General features: G+C 41.0%; 1 protein-coding gene across 1 annotated transcript; it reads left to right on the forward strand.

Moving 5' to 3' along the window:
* Positions 1–747: 747 nt before the first annotated feature.
* rhoca (ras homolog family member Ca) lies at positions 748–17,426 on the forward strand. The gene is made up of 5 exons (XM_088339006.1): positions 748–864; positions 9,673–9,830; positions 14,313–14,433; positions 15,784–15,914; positions 17,104–17,426. Exons 2-5 carry the CDS (start codon positions 9,675–9,677, stop codon positions 17,275–17,277), a joined length of 582 nt encoding a protein of 193 aa, XP_088195132.1. The 5' UTR covers positions 748–864; positions 9,673–9,674; the 3' UTR covers positions 17,278–17,426.
* Positions 17,427–20,637: the final 3,211 nt, after the last annotated feature.

Consider the following 20,637-nt stretch of genomic DNA (forward strand, 5'->3'; position numbering starts at 1 on the left):
TCCGGGCACTTCGGTTTCCTCCCACATTCCAAAACCATGCATTTCAGGTTAATTGGCCGGTCCAAATTGTCCCTCAGTATGAATGAGCGAGTGAATTCTCTGTCCCTGTGTGCCCTGCGACTGGCTGGGAACTAGTTCAGAGTGTCCCCTGCCCACTGCCCGGAGATGGCTGGGATGAGCTCCAGCACCCCTGCGACCCTACTGAGGATAAGCGGTGGAGAAAATGGATGGATGGATAATCCATCTTCCAATTTGTGATTTCTAATCATTAAATGATTAAGTAACAACACAAATCATGCCCCCATCACAACTGCTGGTCCCTCGTGATGAAGGTTCTGTGTCAAACCCTCGCACCACCACCATTTCCTCCTGTTGCACTGATCCCTTTCCACTTTGCAGATGATGTCATTTTTGAGCATCGAGGGAAGGCACGCGAATTACTCCTTGCAGCCTTGCAGCAACACCAGCCTCATCTCACACTAGCGTCACGATATACTAGAACAGTTTGCTTTCAAAATAAAAAAGTACTTTCGTAAAGGATTCATTGTACGTCTGATCATTGGCCTACCTAGCATGTGAGGATCATGCAATTTAAAATATATATTAAGGAAATCTATGTAGGATATTTAAAAAATGTTATTTGAATTAAAGAAGAAATACAACACATTTCCACGTGAGACCATTGTTTTATTTTGAAAATATAGGCGGATTTAGTTGCCTATTTTAAAGGATAAATCAATGGGCGGGGCATCATTGACTCCCTGTGTTGCAAACGGCGAACACTGCAGTGGAGAAGGTGAAGAAGTCAGCGAGCGCTAAAGAGGATTTTTTTCTTTGACAAATACTCCAAATCACACCGTCAAAGTAAGTCATTTTTTTTCTTTTAGCTTAAACGACATTTTGATTTTTCTTAACATTTTTTTCAACGCGTCATAGAGTAGTTGTGACTCATTTTGGGTGGTGGCTCCCTCGAAACAATCGCCTTTTCCCCATTTTCCGTACACGTAACCAATTGTTTACTTTGTCTTTTTTTTTTTTAATCGTTTTTTTTGTTGCATATTTTTTTATATTAATCGTCACGTCGCTTTGTATACTTTATTCACTGCTGCAACCTGGATGAAAAGGCTAAATCTAATGAGCTGCCCGGTCTATTCTTGGGAAATATTTCAAATGTCTTTATAAATGTAGGTTGGCACTTGTTTTTGCTGTTTCCAAAGTAGAACAACTTAATATATTAGTAGTAGTAATATTTAATGAAATATTGAGACAATTGTGACTATCCGTTGAAAAACTTCAACGGATCCCCAGGAATTGCGTTATGGTATCTTCCACATTCCCACGAGTATGATTGGATCACAAGATTATATGGCCGCTGACAATTTCTCATGTCAGTCTTTGTCAAGGCATGAGTACAGAATACCTGTCAAGCTCCAGGGCTCCTTTACCTATTTTCCTTTACAAAATTCAAAATAATCTTACACCATATTTTTTTTTCAAACGTGTTTATTTATGTAGTTTAACATGTTATATTGTAAATGTGTTTCGTTCACTGTAGAAGGAAAAAAACTCATTAGCTGCACCGCTTATCCTCAGTAGGGTCGCGGGGGTACTGGAGCCCATCCCAGCAATCATTGGGCAGTGGACAGGGGACACCCTGAACTGGTTGCCAGCCAATCGCAGGGCACACAGGGACAGACAACTCGCTCGCTCATTCACACCTAGGGACAATTTTGACCGGCCAATCCACCTGAAATGCATGTCTTTGGAATGTGGGAGGAAACCGGAATGCCCGGAGGAAACCCACGCAAGCACGGGGAGAACATAGAAACTCCGCACAGGAAGTCTGGTAGCTGGATTTGAACCCACACAGGAGGTTCCCAAGACCTTAGAACTGTGCCGCACACACGCCAACCACTGCGCCGCCGTGCTGCCCGAACTTGCAGATATAATTAAGTAAAATAATGAAATAGTCTGCATTCATATAGTGCTTTTCAGTCAATGAAGACTTCCCAAAGCGCCTTACAATGTGCTTCACATTTACCCATTCACACACACACTCACACCAGCCTTGCTTATTAGGGGCATTAGGGGTTCAGTGTCTTGCCCAAGGACACTTTGACATGTAACACGGAGGAGCCAGGATTCGAACTGCGACCTCTTGATACCAAGACGAGTGCTCTACCTCCTGTGCTACTGCCGCCCCTAGCTGTCCTGCTTAATGAGACCTTGAAATCACACCAAGACCGATTCTATTGAACAGCGAATAAGCTTAGGTTAGAAAGACAAAACCCATATTTCCTTCATGTGGGGCAGGAGCCTGTAAATAAAACATTGTCAAACTTATTTGACGCACTACCGCTCAGGAACTTTGTCAGTTAATATGTAGAAAATAATATGTTTTCTTATTCAAATTATGAATTCATTTTCTGCATTAAATTATTGGCAGCACGGCGGCGCAGTGGTTAGCGCTTGTGCGGCACAGTTCATGTCATGGGAACCTGTCGTGGGTTCAAATCCAGCTCCAGACTTTCTGTGCGGAGTTTGTATGTTCTCCCCGTGCTTGCGTGGGTTTCCTCCGGGCACTCCGGTTTCCTCCCACATTCCAAAAACATGCATTTTCAGGTGAATTGGCCGGTCCAAATTGTCCCTAGGTGTGAATGAGCGAATGAGTTGTCTGTCCCTGTGTGCCCTGCGATTGGCTGGCAACCAGTTCAGGGTGTCCCCTGCCCACTGCCCGATGATTGCTGGGATGGGCTCCAGCCCCCCCGCGACCCTACTGAGGATAAGCGGTACGGCTAATGAGATGAGATGATTAAATTATTGTTGGTAATATACTGATTAAAGGGATAAGCACAAACCAGTCTTTTTTTCATTTTCTCCTTTTATACTTCCTTTTTTCTTAACTTCTTTATACAACATAATAATTCGTCATATAATGCATCAAAGAAAGTAAGCCGTTTGAGAGCCGGCTCTCTTGAATGAGTTGAGCCGAGAAAGACGGTTCTCTAAAAAGACGGACTTCCTTTCACTACACAACTACCACGGAATGATGCATGATGGGAAATCCCCAGGCGGCAGACGCCTGCGCACAGTAGCATCAAACCGCTGGCTTCGTTTGCAACAAAAAAAAAACGATACCAAGATAGAGGCTACCGCGGCAAACTCGTTTGACTTGATTGATTTGCCGTTTCGTGATAGTCGGTGTACCCATAATTGACCATTTTGCGTTTTTCCGTACGAATTTCCTTTTATTTCGTACACGCCTTAAAATGCATAATAAACATACTTTGTACGCCAAAAACGTACAGGTTGACAGGTATGGTACAGTACTTCATACTTCATTTTGTTGAAAGGTTCAGTATTGCAAATCCAACCCTTCTCCTCGAGGGGTTTGTTCTTGTAAAGTGCAACTCATGCAAATATTTGAAAATCCCCATAAGCAAACCGAAAGTATGCAATCCAAAGCACATGTTAGATATATTGCAAGTACATTTTACCACAAGCAGAACATTTATATTTCTTTTAAGCTCCATACCAAGAACCATCCATTATTCCATTCATTATCTGCACCGCTTATCCTCAGTAGGGTCGCGGGGGTGCTGGAGCCCATTCCAGCTATCTTAGGGCAGTGGGCAGGGGACAGGGTTGGGTAGGGTTACTTTAACTTGGTAACTTTCAATTACTTTTGGATTACTCCAATACCAAATATGCTTATAAAAGACAAAAGAAACTAAATATGAATAAAATTATGACTCACAACACGTGGTAAGCTTTCTCTCCTGGCTTTTGATCTCCGGCAAAACTAACATAAAATGCGACAGAAACAAAATGAAAATAAATCCAAACAGCTTGCCAACATCATTTTTGCCGTTCCATGTATTCCGTTACTCCCCAAGCCTGCACAAAATTTAGTATTTTTATTCATATTTAGTTTATTTTGTCTTTTATTAGCATATTTGGTGTTGGAGTAGTCCAAAAGTAATTGAAAGTAATCAAGTTAAAGTAACCCTACCCAACCCTGGCAGGGAACACCCTGAACTGGTTGCCTGCCAGTCACAGGACACACAGAGACAGTCAACTCACTCGCTCACTCACACCTAGGGACAATTAGGACCGGCCGATTAACCTGACATGCATGTTTTTGGAATGTGGGAGGAATTCGGAGTGCCCGGAGGAAACCCACGCAAGCACGGGGAGAACGTGCAAACTCCACAGAAGAAGGTTCAATCCCATGACCTCAGAACTGTGCCGCACACACGCTAACCAGGCTATATATTAAATTAAATTACTAAAGAGTCACAAGGTCTCATCTATTTTAATAAAAGCCTAAATAAACTCATTAAACAGTTTTCAAATAACTCAACATACATCCAACATTGATAGCTTTAACACAAAAATTTGGAAATGTTTGTAATATGACTTACTCAAATTCCACAAAGTGACTTCGGCAAATCACTCATTTAAAAAAAACCCATTGGCATAAGCAAAACTAAAACCCAGATTTAACACTTTGTCATAAATCAAAGGAACCGTGTGTATTATTTGACCACTCGATGTTGCTTTATTTTCTTATGCAACCAAAAAGGAGTGCTAAAAAACACAGGGCAGAATACAAACTATGCAGACTCACATTGAACAAACTGCAGTCAAGTCATATTTATTTCTATAGCCCTTTATAACAAAAAGTTTCAAAGGGCTGTACAGAGCACAACAACAACAAAACATCAGCTATAAAAAATATATATTTTTTTAATGACTTCTTGATTAATTCTTGACTTGATTTCTTGACCATTACATTCCTCGTCTATATTAAGATCTTCAGTATAGATATCAAGCCAATTGTATCATAATATCATACAATGCAAAGGTTTTTTTTTTTTGGGACTGACTGACTCACATACTGATGTGCATAGTTTGAACATCATTCATGATTTATTGTCCCAGAAATATGTGATTGAAGTTGCCTGTTATTTAGGGGTGGGGGGATAAAAATTATCGCAATCATCAATTATATTGAATCGCAATACTTGTAGAATCGCAATGATCAAGAATAATAATGTAAATCGAATCGGTACCTTAGTACCTTGATACAATCGAATCGTGACCTAAGCATATCGTCCCACCTTAAATATGTAATATATGTATGTACATGTGTGTGTGTGTGTGTATATATATATATATATATATATATATATATATATATATAATTCGTTCTTGTGCCAGTGTTTGCTAGGAATGGGCAATTGGGCAATGCTGAGAATTTTGGTATTGATCCAAGTAAATACTGAGTACCGGTAGTATCAATCGATACCAAACCAATACCGTTTTGCATGGAATTATTATGATCATTGAATAACAGAACCCTTCCTCTTTGAGTTAATCTATAATATTGATTAACACAGCACAAAGATATTAGGCACCAAAAATGTTCCCTCTTTTATTAAATAACTACATTGCAAACTTAAAAAAATATAAAAACTATTTCTATTACAACTGTTTTTGAAAAATAGCAAAAAGAGAGAAACCGAAAAAGCAGCAATGTGACGAAAATACTGCTTAACAACGTAAACGCATTATCTAAAGCACTTTCCAGTGCAGAGTATTTTCATATTAAAGCCAGTAATAAGGTTTCAATTGCATCCCTTTTGCTCCGTTGTCATGTTGAAAATGGATTTACATGGTTTGTTCAGGAACACTAAAATGTTTACATCTTTAATTGTTCTAGTTGCTCTCTGCAAAGTGAGCATTTTCATGTGTTTATGTCAATTTGTGCTGTTGCCACAGTACCAGACCATTTAAAGACACAAATTCAACCTGGTATTGTCATTTTCTGTAGTTGGGGGAAAAAAAAGCCCACACCGTGCTGAGCTAATTGCCTCTGTTATTTTTCGCTTAATTTAGGGGTGAGCGCATAGATTTGGCCCTTTCTTTGTCCAGGTAGGGAGATCTGCTAACGTGTGACTGTCTGTCACAACTCAGGCATAAACTTGGAGCGTCCGAGGGCGCTGGGTGAGAGTGAGAAGGGTTCCGCTATCTACATGGAAATGTGGCACTTTTAGGAAATTGGTGGAGGATTGAAGTGTTGATCCCAAGACAGTATCCTCAATCTGATCCAAGTACTTGCTCAGTATCTATTATATTGAGATTTGGATCGATCCCCCACCCATAGTGTTTGCTAATTATATAATACTGGTCACTTCTTTGACAACCAGATTAGAACATGGAACATTCAATCGCTTTTGTGTTGCTTTCGCCTAAACCCACCAGGTTGACTACCATTTTCAAATTTTGGGCTCTGCCACTGCTTATCCTCGGCGTCTGATTCAGGCTTGCCTCCATTTGTTCTGCTCTTGCCATTTTCTCCTGCTAGCTGCATTTGTAGAAAGCTCCCCCACGTAATTCTTTTTTTTTTTTAACTTCTCTTGTTAGTCACTTCATTACATATCTGCTTGAGAGAGTCTCTTGGCATGCCAATTCAAGATCGCCAACCCCACCGTTTCCCAGAATATTTTCTAGTGCACTTTTGAGTTTTGGGGTAGAAATTGGTATTAGGTTTAAATATTTTGTACTGTCTGTGTCTCTGTAGATTCTTGACTATACAAGTTTGGTGTCCTGAGTAAAATATGTTCTCAGAGGCAATTGAATGTGACCTACTTGGATTTGTGTCCCTGGCTGGCTTCTCCTTGGCTGCTTTCTAAACTTGTTTTGGCCCACTTCTTAGGCAGACTTCACTGCACACTTGTTTTTTTTTATGTCTTTGTTTACACGCAGGCAATATGAGCGGAAACAATATTTTCTGTCGAAATATTAATTTAGAAAAGGATTGTTGTAGTTAATACAATATGAGTTCTAAAATTCTACTACTATTCTACTGTTTCACCAATCAGAATGTAATGCAAAATCAAAATCTGTGAAGCAGAGATATCTTCAAAGATTCGTTTTGTTAAAGCAAGGGATATAAATTGAACATGCACACAAAGCAATTTGTTTTCTCCCTCAGATCAAGGTACCTTGCATGTTTTTAAATCAACAAAGCTCCCCTTAAGAAAGCATAACTGAATAGTCAAGTCATGTTTATTTGTATAGCCCTTAATCACAAGGGGTCTCAAAGGGCTGTATAGACCACAAATGATTGCAGACTACAAATTACTATTACACCGCCCCCTCATCTAAAACCTACATGAGGGCAAGGAAAAACTCAAAATGGAGAAACCTTGAGAAGGGACCACACATTACCAAGCTGCAATATAACACGCTACAGTGGGCATTTGCACGTCACACTGGGTATATGTATATTGTATTCTTTTGGCTGTATTATTGTACTGTTCTCAGCTCAGGGATGCTGCTGGAAATGTGAATTTCCTTTCGGGGATGAATAAAGTATCTATCTATCTATCTATGTTACAAATAACAAATGGTAAACAGATATTGTCAACAGGAAGTATAGGTAATTATAAGCTAGAGAATAGAAGTCCGTTTTAAGCCTAGATTTAAATAGTTCCACTGAGGTGGCAGATCGAATCTCAGGGGGCAGAGCATTCCACAACACAAGGGCCCGAATGGAGAACACTCTCAAACTTGCGGTTCTCTTCTTGTCTTGTTATTAGCAACCCAAATAAGGATTCCTGTTTGTTTTTTTCTTTCTTTCCAAAACAAACTTTGCTGACATTTGGGTTTCAAACAGGTTATTGTCTGCATATATTATAACATTCAGTGTTCTCGGATGGTAATTTTCAATCATATAATATGCGACGGCGGCGTGGTGGTTAGCACGTGTGCGGCACAATTCTGAGGGCATGGGTTCGAATCCGGCTACCAACCTTCCTGTGCGGAGTATGCATATTCTCACCGTGCTTTCCTCCAGGCACTCCGGTTTCCTCCCACATTCCAAAAACATGCATGTCAGGTTAATTGGCCGGTCCAAATTGTCCCTAGGTGTGAATGAGCGAGTGGATTGACTGTCCCTGTGTGCCCTGCGACTGGCTGGCAACCGGTTCAGGGTGTCCCCTGCCCACTGCCCGAAGATGGCTGGGATGGGCTCCAGCACCCCGGCAACCCTACTGAGGATAAGCGGTGCAGATAATGGATGGATATATTATCGTAAAGTTACAAAATACAATCTATCTTGTGAGTTGTTTGAATTTTTCTCACTATTTGAACAACCTCACTATGTATTAAGGCTGTGCCTGACAGCAGATGACCCGAGTTCTGTATGCGGTGGGCTTTTGTAATCACTGTTGCTGGTTAATAGTGCAGCCAAGATTTTTAAGCATATGTCAAGATACAAGATCCAGCCAGGTTTGACACACCATAGACCTTTTTTTACTACATGTTGAAGATCTTCCTATTGGATGCCAGCCATTATTAAATCTGTGTGGCGGTCCTCACTTATAAGATTGGGTCACCTTATGCTTTGTGGTAACGCTGTCCAACTTGTTGCATAACTGCCGTCAGCCCATAAGCCTCAGGAAGCCTCCTTAGAGAAAGAAAGGCGGTGTATTCATTAACCGGCCACATTGCTGGAATTGTTTTGTGGCTGCTTTGGTGTGGCTCAGTGGATCCACGTGAAACGCTGCTATTCTGCTGTGCCTTTTACAAGTCTTGCATTGTGATTGTTTTGCATTGCTGACTAACGTATGATGCACATTTTAAGGTTGTATATTAATTATTTTTTCATTAGTAAATAATGTGCTTGGCAGGGTTGGGTAGGGTAACTTTAACTTGATTACTTTCAATTACTTTTGGATTACTCCAATACCAAATATGTTAATAAAAGACAAAATAAACTAAATATGAATAAAATGTTGATTCACAACACGTGGTAAGCTTTCTCTCCTGGCTTTGATCTCCGGCAAAACGAACATAAAATGCGACAGAAACAAAATGACAATAAATCCAAACAGCTTGCCAACATCATTTTTGCCGTTCCATGTATTCCGTTACTCCCCAAGCCTGCACAAAATTTAGTCATTTTATTCATATTTAGTTTCTTTTGTCTTTTATTAGCATATTTGGTATTGGAGTAATCCAAAAGTAATTGAAAGTAATCAAGTTAAAGTAACCCTACCCAACCCTAGTGCTTGGTTCTGACGGGTTCTCAAAATTATTATTATTTTAATTTTAAAATGAATCCAACACTCACCTAAAATATTGATTTGAGGGGGAAATGTTTCCAATTTCTGAAGTTACTGTCCAAAAGTGATCAGAAAGAATCACACTTGGTGCGTGTCAAATTAAATTGATTTAATACAATGTACCGCCATCTTGAAGTGGCAAAAAGGCGGATTTCTTCACACTCCTAGATCAAGAATAATGAGATGAAGGATGAACAGATTTGTATTTTTTAACAGACATTTAACTGGCTGTTTATTCTTTCCAAAGAAATAAAGTGTTCCACTACGCACTGTACAGTTTGTCAAAGATCTAAAATAACCTCATAATATGATCGCAATTATAAAAAAGTACTTTCGCAGGTAAATATGAAAACCTTTTTCATATTTTCTTCAGGCTTTCAGTTTCATTTTTGATCTGGAAGCCCATTCTTAAACATGTAACGGAACTGTGAGCGGAAAAGAACTGAGTTAAACAGAGATTGTAAGCCGTTCCTTAATTATGCCTCCTTACGACCAACTTCAATTTTGTTCGATACCCTTTTCCTTTATGTCCTGGCAGATATGGCAGCCATCCGAAGGAAGCTGGTAATTGTCGGTGATGGTGCTTGCGGGAAAACATGCCTCCTCATCGTTTTCAGTAAAGACCAGTTTCCCGAAGTCTACGTGCCCACGGTGTTTGAGAACTATATCGCGGATATCGAAGTGGATGGAAAACAGGTTTGTACTATGCAAAAAAAAAAACATGCTACATGGTAGGGCTGCAAGATTAACCGAAATCTAATCGATATCGCGATGTGACATTGTGCGATAGTGTAACCGGAAAACACTGTTTAAGGATTTTGATTCCATTTTTATATTTGACATATGGAGGGTTTGGCCAACAAGAATTGTCACATATCGGAGTTCGTCAGCGCCGGCCAATCAGAAGCAGGTTTCAATGGCATCAGCCAATTAACGCGGGGCAAGGTTTGCAAGATATCACTCAGTTAAGCAGCTTGGCGCACAGCTGGCCACGAAGACAAACACACCAACTCGTAACTTTAGCGGATCGTTACATTGAAAATGAATTGATCAGTTAAAACTGACTCTTGAAGAAAAACCGGAGGGCCGAGAAAAAAAAGGTGATCACCGACAGGTGCTCCCTGAATTTTTTTCGCGTCCGGGAATTGACTGAGGAGGCGTCAGAAGGTATAGTTAACAGCTAGGCTAACAACTCTTAAGCCACCACTATCGACGCCTGATCCATTACCTATGAAATGGACGACTAGGAGCTACTACTTGTGGAAAACCACTACATTTGTGACTCTTTTATTTTAATCATTACAGGGACCTTGCAAAAGTCGCGGTTACCCGTCACTAGCGTGTAGCAAGCCATCTGCTCTCTTAAACACTCTCTGACATCAACAGGAGTAGCCATCCAATTTCATTGTACTTTGTATAATGGCGATAAAACACATTTATTTAACTGCAATTCTGTTTTATTTGTAGATCTATAGTTGTTAATTTGTTGCAGTTGTATAGTCTCATCTCGAGGTAAGTTTGCATGTCACTCGTTTAAGTTCTCCTCAAAAATAAAAGAACAGAAATTCACCCTTCTTTTAAAATCGGGTCTGAAAAATCGCAAATAGGTTTTTTTTCCGAAGCGTGCAGACCCACTACATAGTGAACAATCCTCCGTGATTTGAAATACTACAATAAAAGTTGTGAATGCACCAGCAGCAGTGTTCTCGTTTGACGGCGTCCCTACGTCCTCGACGCATCATTTTTTGCTAGGGACGCATAGTCTCAAACGTGCGTCCCCAAGACGCAACTTTTTTGACACAAAAATTGTCATTATTACCCGATTACATTTTTTTTTAAACAAAGATTTACCGCACTCCAAACTTGATGTTGTTTTGGTCTCGCGGTTCGAGTTTTCGTCTGCACGCCGATCTCGAGTTGTGTAGTGAAAAGTCTCTTTTTAGAGAACCGGCTTTTTCAGCTCACTTGCTTTGATGCATTATATTACGAATTATGATGTTGTATAAATAAGTTAAGGAAAAAAGGAAGTATAAAAGGAGAAAATGAAAAAAAGACAGGTTTGTGGTTATCCCATTAATCGGTATATTACCAACAATAATTTAATGCAGAAAATGAATTAATAATTTTATGATTAAAACTGAATGAATATATCGATTTTTATTATATATTTGTCACCGATTTACAATTTCAACCTCGATAACACTAAATTTCGGGGACCCATAGAACTCTGTTGGGACCCATAGATTTTTGAGCATGCGAGTCCCCGGGACCCATCACTTGTCAGAGGTAAAATCAACACTGCAGCAGCACATATTGCTGAAAACTCAAAACATTTAAAAGCACGGGTGTCGTTTTGTACTGTGAGCTGCAAAAGTCCTAATCTGCCAGAGAGATTCGCTCACTGCACTGCTAACAGCATAACAGGAAGTCCTCCAAGTCTCAGTTCAGACCGGGAACTAAGACGTTGTCCTGGAAAATCCCTCAGGACTATTCCTCCCATGCGATAATAGTCTCTAACTTCCTGTAATTTAGGCACTGGGATGAAACAAAATTCAAATTTCTCATGCAAAGCAGACGCATGTCCATTGGGGGATCACTGTGACTTAGAGGATTTTCACCCCACCCCTCCCTTTAGAATTGGACTGTTATACAACCAGATCTAATGGATTTATGCTTTCACTGAAATCTCTCACCTTCAAGTGGATTGAGCTCTTTCTAATATTAGATGTTTCTGATTCTGATTATTTTTCCAAAAGGCTCCAGTATGTAGGAGGACGGTCGCTCCACTTGCACATGCGTCATGTTGCTGCCTCCAACCCTCAGCCTCTGCAGACCTCTATTTTGGGACTCATACCTTCACTCTTTGGAGGCTATCACTTTCACTTTGAGATTTCAGTGAAGGGATTTTCATTTGTCATACTCTTTTGAGCTTGACTTGCCAAAAGTTAGCAACAGAGTTATAGGCATTACTTTTTCCCATGTGCAAGTACAGACGGTATTTGGTTTGATGCCTGCTAATCTCCCTCTTTCCCTAATTGAATTAATCTGAAGCTTTTAGGGGTGAGGCAAATCTCTGTGTAATTCCCGTTTCTGTGTCAACACAAATAAGAAGCTGTTAAGGTTTGAGTAATGATTGCTGAAACATTTGCAAGGAAGAGTGACAAGACATCGCATACCTGTCAACTCTAGGTTTTACCCCTTAATTTATGCATTTTATGTATAATCACAAATTGTGTATGTCATAGGACAATTTTACACTCTGAAAAAAAAAGAAATGCCTGAAGTCTTGCTCAATTCGTCTCTTCTGGATGTTCTCGATCACTGGTAGCAGATGACAACGTCTTGGTAGATTGCTAGTATTGTCGTGGTATTCTACATAGGCTGTCTTGCTGTGAGTACGTGCCGTGTTGTTTGTAAGGTTTCCATCCATCCATCCATTGTCTTCCGCTTATCCGGGGTGGGGTCGCAGGGGCAGCAGCCTGAAAAGGGAAGCCCAGACGTCCCTATCCCCAGCTACCTCCTCCAGCTCATCTGAGGGGTTAGCCTAGAGACATAGTCTCCCAGCATCTCCTGGGTCGCCCCCGGGGCCTCCTGCCGGTGGGACATGCCCGGAACACCTCCCAAGGGAGGCGTCCAGGTGGCCTCCTTATCAGATGCCCGAGCCACCTTAACTGGCTCCTCTCAATGCGGAGAAGCAGTGGCTCTACACAGAGTCCCTCCTGGATGACTGAGCCTCTCAGCTTATCTCTAAGGGAGAACCCAGACACCCTGCGGAGGAAACTCATTTCTGCCACCTGTATCTGGGATCGTGTTCTTTCCGTCACAACCCACAGTTCATGACCATAGGTGAGGGTAAGAAAGTAGATCGACCGGTAGATTGAGAGCTTTGCCTTTCGGCTCAGCTCCCTCTTTACCACGACAGACCGGTACGGGTTCCGAATGATGGCAGACGCTGCACCGACTCATCTGTCGATCTCCCGTTCCATCCTACCCTCACTCGTGAACAAGACCCCAAGATACTTGAACTCCTCCACTTGGGGCAAGATCCCATCCCAAACCCGTAGGGAGCATGCCACCCTTTTCCAACTGAGTACCATGGTCTCGGACTTGGAGGTGCTGATCCTTATCACGGCCGCTTCACAGTCGGCTGCGAATCGCTCCAGTGAGAGCTGAAGATCACAGCCTGAGGAAGCCAACAGCACCACGTTATCTGCTAAAAGCAGTGATGTGATGCTGAGGCCCCCAAACAGGACTCCATACCCACCAAGGCTGCGCCTAGAAATTCTGTCTATAAAAGTTATGAACAGAATCGGTGACAAAGGGCAGCCCTGGCGGAGTCCAGACTGTGCGGTACCCCATACTCCCGAAGCACCCCCCACCGGGCCTCCCAAAGAACACAGTCTGATGACACCATTTTCAGCAAACACGGTCTCTTTACATTCTCGACAGTCCAGTGAATCCAACAGTGTAAAATATTTACTCCAAAACATGGATTAATGCTGACAGTAAAAAAAATCTGCCTTAGAGCATTTCTGCATCGTGTGATAATCCTTGGTGTAATCCATTTGTTTACACCATATTTCCCTTTTAAAAGTAAAAAAAACTCGAGATGATTTCCAATATTGCCATTAGTCTGACTTTTCAATTGACACTACTCTTGACCAATTGCAAGCAAGCTTTTTTTTCATGGCGATAGCCAATGAGGGTCAGTATTGTAATAACGGACCTATTTTTGCTTCAAAAACTTTCAGCCAGTAGCGACCGATTAAAAAAACAATTGACACATTGGTTAGCCAATAAAATGCCCAACATAGTTATATGCATATTTACGATGTGTATTAAAATCAGAGCTGAAAATAAACATGCATATTGCACTTCGGGATCCATTTTTAAGTCTAATTATCAAGTACAAGTTTGAACAATTAAGGTTTGACTTCTGGAAAAAGAAGTCAAACATATACAGGTCTTTCACAATGTCAAAAAAACTGCCAAAGTAAAATACACAGATGCAGAGGTTTTAGAACTGTAACTTAGTAGTCTCATATTGGCCACTTTTGTGGAAACGCCTAGACATACCTTCAGGAAATTATTAAAAATTCAATTTTTGTTTTTTCAGATTGTGATCAAAAATGTTGACTGTTGAAACGTTTCAACAAATTTGGATAACCTTTTGTGCAGGTAGAATTAGCATTGTGGGATACTGCTGGCCAAGAGGACTACGACAGGTTGAGACCTCTCTCCTACCCCGACACTGACGTCATCCTCATGTGCTTTTCCATTGATAGCCCTGACAGTTTAGGTATGTTTAAATTGGCTCATGAATTTCACTAAAAATTTTGTCAGCGCAATAGACTGCTGCTAACAAGAATGATTAGCACGGCACACTAAACACTCAAGCCATGAGCAGTGAATATAGCAAAGGAGTGACTGTGCTGCATGTCCTTTTTATAGTTATCCCCCTTAGAGGTAAGATCGGGCCCAAAAAAAGCACCCGAGCCCGACGCAGGCCCGAGGGGTATTAAACCCGACCCGGACCGAGCCCGACTAATTAACTGGATTTGCTGGCCCGGCCCGAGGGGGCCCGAAATTACATATTTTATTTATAAGGAGGGGTGATTTATGATAACAAATTAAACTCTGCCTTTTGTTACAACATCTAGGCCTAAGTTAAATAAAACTGTATAAACATTTACATCTTTTATATTTCTGTGTCTGCACTGCAGATGTTACATTAAGCGACAATCTGTCATTGACGGTTTTTTTTTTTTGAGGTAGCGAAAACATTTAAGGGCGTCCGTCATTTTGACGACTTGATCATTGGGCCATAATCCACAGCAGCAGTAGTAGTACGTCCTTAAGATTTTAGCGCGGCACTATCATTGAGGGGGTGTTGACGTGTTGTGCCCTTTTCCGACTCCTATGCAAATCCCCCCCCCCCGATCGTATTCTATATAAAACGCTTATTAAAACAATAAAGCGAGCTAATTATAATAATTGGGAGATCCTAGTCTATATAATGCGTTTATTTAAACAATAAAGCGTGATTTTATTCTGCAAATTGCGTTTTTTAACGCGGATGAAAATGTCACCAACGTCAATGTACACTTCCGACAAAAGCGATCGTATTCTATATAAAACGCTTATTAAAACTCTTACCAGAGTGCGTTTTCCTCGTCAGTTCTCCTCTCTTGAGTTTATCCTTAACTTCTTGTTGGTCCGACTCCATATCGGGGATACCAGGCCAAAATCACGCGAATTTGCGGAGGGGAAGATTATTAAGAGGACAGCATTCACGTCACGTCACGTGCACAGAGCATGCTCTGGCTCCGTTAAAAGCAATTACAGCTCCTTCTCCGTTTTATCCAAATTATTTATTTTATAACAAGTATTCCTTGGTCTAGTATCCATACATAGTTTAAGTATATATTTTTAATGAACATATATTTATAATTATTAATTAATTAAAAAAAAAAAAAAAAAAAAAAAAAAAACAGGACCGAACCCGACCCGACCCGACCGTATGACTGACATTTCAGGCCCGACCCGGCCCGAAATTGCCTCGGGTTCGGGCTCGGGCTCGGGCCATGAATCTTAGCTCTAATCCCCCTTGAGTATTTGTCTCATATCCTCTTTTTACCTCCCGGGGCAGAAAACATTCCTGAGAAGTGGACGCCTGAGGTTAAGCACTTCTGTCCCAATGTTCCAATCATCCTGGTGGGGAACAAGAAAGACCTGAGGAATGACGAGCACACGCGGCGAGAGCTGGCCAAGATGAAGCAGGTAGAGTGTCAAAAGCCTGGAAAATGTTGCTTTAACTTTTGATTTAATGTCATGAAGCTTAAAAATTCACAGAAAATGGTGGGCCTGTGTAACTGGCTACTCATCCGTTAGCAGATATATGTTCAAATTGCCTCACTTCCCTAATGAGGTTACTTGCTATAGAAAACTGGTGGCAAAATACAACAACAATAATATTTCACAATCCATAATGAAAGTGCATCATTGAAGAAAGATATAATCAATCAATGAATTGGATTACATTCCAACTAATTTACAATGATCAAAACATGTAGGTACTAGGTGTTTTAGGATTTTCGGTGGGGATAATGGAGGGGATTTTATTGTCTTATTGTACATTGAATGTATTTACAAATTAATTTGATTTAATTGGCATCAATGTTAAGTCGCTGATGTGTCATTTAATCCCTGAAGAACCATAACAAGCAAATGCAATTTAATCCATTATCACGGCAACCGCCGACAGCAACAACACAAAAAGACATGACTGTTTTGAAAGCGTGCGGTTGCCCTGGCCCTGGTCCTGACGCTGTCGTCTAAAAGTATAGGGCTCACATTTTATGTGATACAGTCCTTATTCACGTTTTCTTTCGCACAGCTGTAAATATGTGCTTGTCTTTGTAATTGTCATCTTGAATGGACACATCATCCGAAAACGCATGGCGCAAATAGAACAGAGCAGAACTGAAAAGGACACAGCTGAAAGTGTACGTGGGTCTGGGCCTTGTTAATGTTCTGCAGCCAAAAGGGTCGAGGCCAAATTCGCCACTTGGTTGACACCAAGTTTCAGCCTGGCTTATAATGTGAGAAATGGACACGAATTAGTTTTTTTTTAATGACTGTTTAAGTCTGCGGCTTAAAATCCATTGCGTCTTGTACAAAGACAACATTGAGTTTTATTTTCAAATTTGAGCTTGCAGCTTTTAATCAGGTCCGCTCTGTAGTCTGAAATATACAGTACTTCCAACAATACAGAATGTGTCTGTTGCAATTTTAATTCTGCTCCATTGCATCGTAGGGGATTTCTGGAGAGGTGTCATCATAGGAATCCCCCAATTCCTTAGTGCATTCTTGTGCCATGTGTCCAAACCAGTTAATTGTACCATTAGTAAGCTCAAACCATTGTAATTCTGGACTATTCTAAGCAAACTTTTTCTTTCTTGCCGCACAGGAACCAGTCAAGACTGAGGAAGGCCGCGAAATGGCCAACAAGATCAACGCCTTTGGATACCTGGAGGGTTCTGCAAAAACCAAAGAAGGCGTGCGAGAGGTTTTTGAGATGGCCACCAGGGCAGCGCTTCAGGTTCCCAAGCGCAGGAAGAAAGGCGGCTGCACGCTGTTGTGAGACATCCACCGGGACGCCATTGGAAAATCCTACAAAAAGGATCAAGAGAAGAAAACCGTGAAAAGGACTGTTCTTTTCCTTTGTACTGAATCCTGCATTTCATAGCAGGAATCAGGCAAATTAAACGCATACGGGACACGAACTTTAAATTGGAATCTGATGTTTGGTTTAAAAAAAAGTGTTGATTCATTTTCTGTTGTCTTTAAAACAAAAAAGCATGTTTCTTTCATATTTTGTAACCTGGCAGTGATTTCGGGCGCATGTTAAAATGCCATTTTGTCACAATAGTGAGGGAAATGTCCTTTCTCATGAATAATAGCCTATTTCTCTGAGGAAGTCCCATCCAAGCATTCACCCATACCCCGCCCCCCTCAAAAGAATTGAAGAGTGCGTTAACAGTGCCTTTTTGTACATTTTGTAGATCCCTTATTGTTTTTCACATGAATTAACCTGCTACTGCGGTTCTTTTTCTTACCTTGTGCGCATGACAGGTAAATTACCTCTCAGCTCCTGCAATGCCAGAAACAAGCATCCAAAATAAGTTATAGTTAGCTCGCTTTGACATTTAGCGTTGTGAAAAGTTGTTCAAACACGAGCCAGTATGTATAACTGCCTAACTCTGCAAAACTTCCCCAAAAGCAGAGTCGATCATTACGGATTTCCCTTACTGAAGTCCCCACCCGCAGCTGGAATCTGCACTCAACTGGTTAGCCTGGAACTCTTGTTAGCAAAGGTTGCCCGGGCAAGTTTCCAGCAGATCGTCATTCTTGGTGTATTTTACGACGGTTGAGTGAGTGACAGTGAGGAGTTTGTTTTTCCCCTCCTGGTGCCTTCTCTATTGTGGTGCGCTATTTGCATTCTATTCCAGACCTGATAAACCGGATTGCGTTTCCGATCTTGCGGCTCCAATGCAAACACTTCTTTCATCTATTAAACAAATGGTCTACAACCTTTTTCATACCATGGACCAGTTGAATTGGTGATCATAATTTTAGGGCATGGGCTAAGGTTGGCATTAAACCTGTTTGTATTTTTTTCTAAAAGAATAGTCATAATGATAAGTTCTAATGATAATTATAATAACATAATAATAATAACATCAATAATGAACACAATACTAAAAACAAACAAATCCACAGTATAACCGTGCAATGTTCGGGTTTCCTCATAACATCTTACCAACAACATTTGACCTTGGCTACTCTATGGCAACTCACTGCAACACACGGGTCACTATTTTAACGTAACTCAAAATGTCTTTGTCAAGCCGTAGGGCCAAGTACTCAAAAATGCAAACTCTTAATAAACAAACCCTTCCGAAAAGTGAGTTTGTGTTGTGGGGTCTGCATGCACGGCTTGTCGTGTCATCCACACAAGGGTTCCATGTATTCTCGAACCGCAATGATTGGGTTAAAGTTTTCCATGGCCACCTGTTTGTTTACTCTTCTAATGAAGACGTGTCCAGCATGATCTTTGTAACATGACAGTTGGCTGCAGTTAACCATGCTGTGTTGTTATACGTGCAAAAATTTTTGACTTGAGTAATTCATCTCTGTATTTTCTATGGGTGGACATACTAGTTTCCAATGTGGCATTTTCCACCCGTGCTAACCAGTCTGACTTAAGTTTAAACGCACCGCCTCAAATGGCAAGTTCACATTCCGTATGACCGTGGCGGTGTCAATAAAACAATATCAAGCAGAAAATACTGGAATTATTTTTTTCTATTGCAGCCCCGTACAATAAAAGTATTGGTCTGGTACCGGTCTTCGGCCTGGTGGTTGAGGAACACTATCTTAAACTGCTCACAAAACTTAAGGAACATTTATTTTTGAATAAAATTAAAATGCATCATAAACTGTCTTTAATCAATTGACTGGTATTTGTCATGCCAGAGGTTGAGAAATTGTTAATATCAAAATGTCTACATTTCCTTTTCTCAGTTGTAGTAAAACAAATAGAAATCAGGTTGCATGGACAGGTGCTGGAAGAAGTTGAAAGCTTTAGGTACTTGGGTTGTGATGTGGCTGCAGTTGGTGGATTGGAGTGCGAGGTATTGCACAGAGTCAATCAAGGAAGCAAGGTTTTGGGTGCTCTGAGGAGAGTGATGAGCAACAAGAGTTAAGAGGGGACTGTATGAGAGTGTGATTGTGCCGACTGTGTTGTATGGTGCAGAGACTTGCAGCCTGAACGCAGATTTAAGAAAGCAGTTGAATGTTTTTGAGTTTAAGTGTTTGAGGACTATGTTAGGAGTGACAAGATTGGATAGACTGAGAAATGAAATTGTGAGAGACAGAACTGGAGTAGTCGTGGAACTGAGCAAGCGTGTTGATAAGAGTACTCGGTTGCCTTGGACACATGGAGAGGATGGATGAGGAGCGAATGTTGAAGAGGATCTACAAAGCAGAATTCAATGGAAGGAGACCAAGAGGAAGGCCGCGATTGACGTGGATGGATGGTGTTATTAGTGCAGTGCAGGAAAGAGGTCTAAATATAATGAAAGCTAGAGCTCTTGTTGGTGATAGAAAGGAGTGGAGAGGTGTTGTGAAAGGATAGTGGCATTGTGGATGCATTCTTAAGGATGGGCTTGGCACCCGTATGAGGCGGCAGGGGTAAACCAGTGAAAGCTGTTGGGCCCTACTGTTGAACAAAAGAGTGTGTTGTGTCACCCTGACCCGAGTGACATGGCCGCTTTCTGGTGTCCCATTTCATCTGGAGGGACGAAAGCATGACCAACTTGGGTGCCGAGGTGCCTAACTTGTTTGGGCAATTGGGTTGGCCATGTTCCAAAAATGTTTGTGTGTTTTTTTTTTTTTGCTATTTATTTCCCTTTTATTTTCTTTGTTATTGTATGTGTGTGTCTTGCTGTCGGTCACTCCTCTTGAGGGATATGACCAAGGTAGATAGATAGTAAAACAAAGGCTGTAAAGTTGAATGGAGCAAAGAGAAATTTGAATGTCTCGACATGACTTGATGACAAACCCCTAAAATTCTACGGGGTTCAAACATCTCTCACCACTTGTGTGAAGAGTAACCGAAATGGAGCTGAGATATTTTCACTCAATGACTTAGAACTGAGACAAGAGTTTTGCAAAAAATAATAAAAGTCCAAACGGCGTGACATGGGTATTCATATTCAAAACCTGAGTAGTTAACTAAACAAAAATCGCTCTTTCACCCATGCTGTCTGTCATTTGTGTACTAAATTATTTGAGCAAAACAGTTGCCACACTTGTGTATTGGAATCTTCAAGACAGTCAAGTAAGTTAGTCACGAAAATTCCCCCCCGTATTAAGTTAAACTGTAACTGTCTCCACGCCAGTCGTTTTAAATGACTGACATTGCAGTGCACTACATACT

This window comes from Urocampus carinirostris, chromosome 6 (genome assembly GCF_059441175.1).
Source record: "Urocampus carinirostris isolate Australia breed hairy pipefish chromosome 6, RoL_Ucar_1.0, whole genome shotgun sequence".
Taxonomy (NCBI): Eukaryota; Metazoa; Chordata; class Actinopteri; order Syngnathiformes; family Syngnathidae; genus Urocampus; species Urocampus carinirostris.

Coding starts and splice junctions, on each gene's coding strand:
- rhoca (XM_088339006.1), top strand. CDS start 9,675: ATGGCAGCCATCCGAAGGAAGCTGGTAATTGTCGGTGATGGTGCTTGC. Junction 9,831..14,312: donor TCGAAGTGGATGGAAAACAG/GTTTGTACTATG, acceptor CCTTTTGTGCAG/GTAGAATTAGCATTGTGGGA. Junction 15,915..17,103: donor AGCTGGCCAAGATGAAGCAG/GTAGAGTGTCAA, acceptor CTTGCCGCACAG/GAACCAGTCAAGACTGAGGA.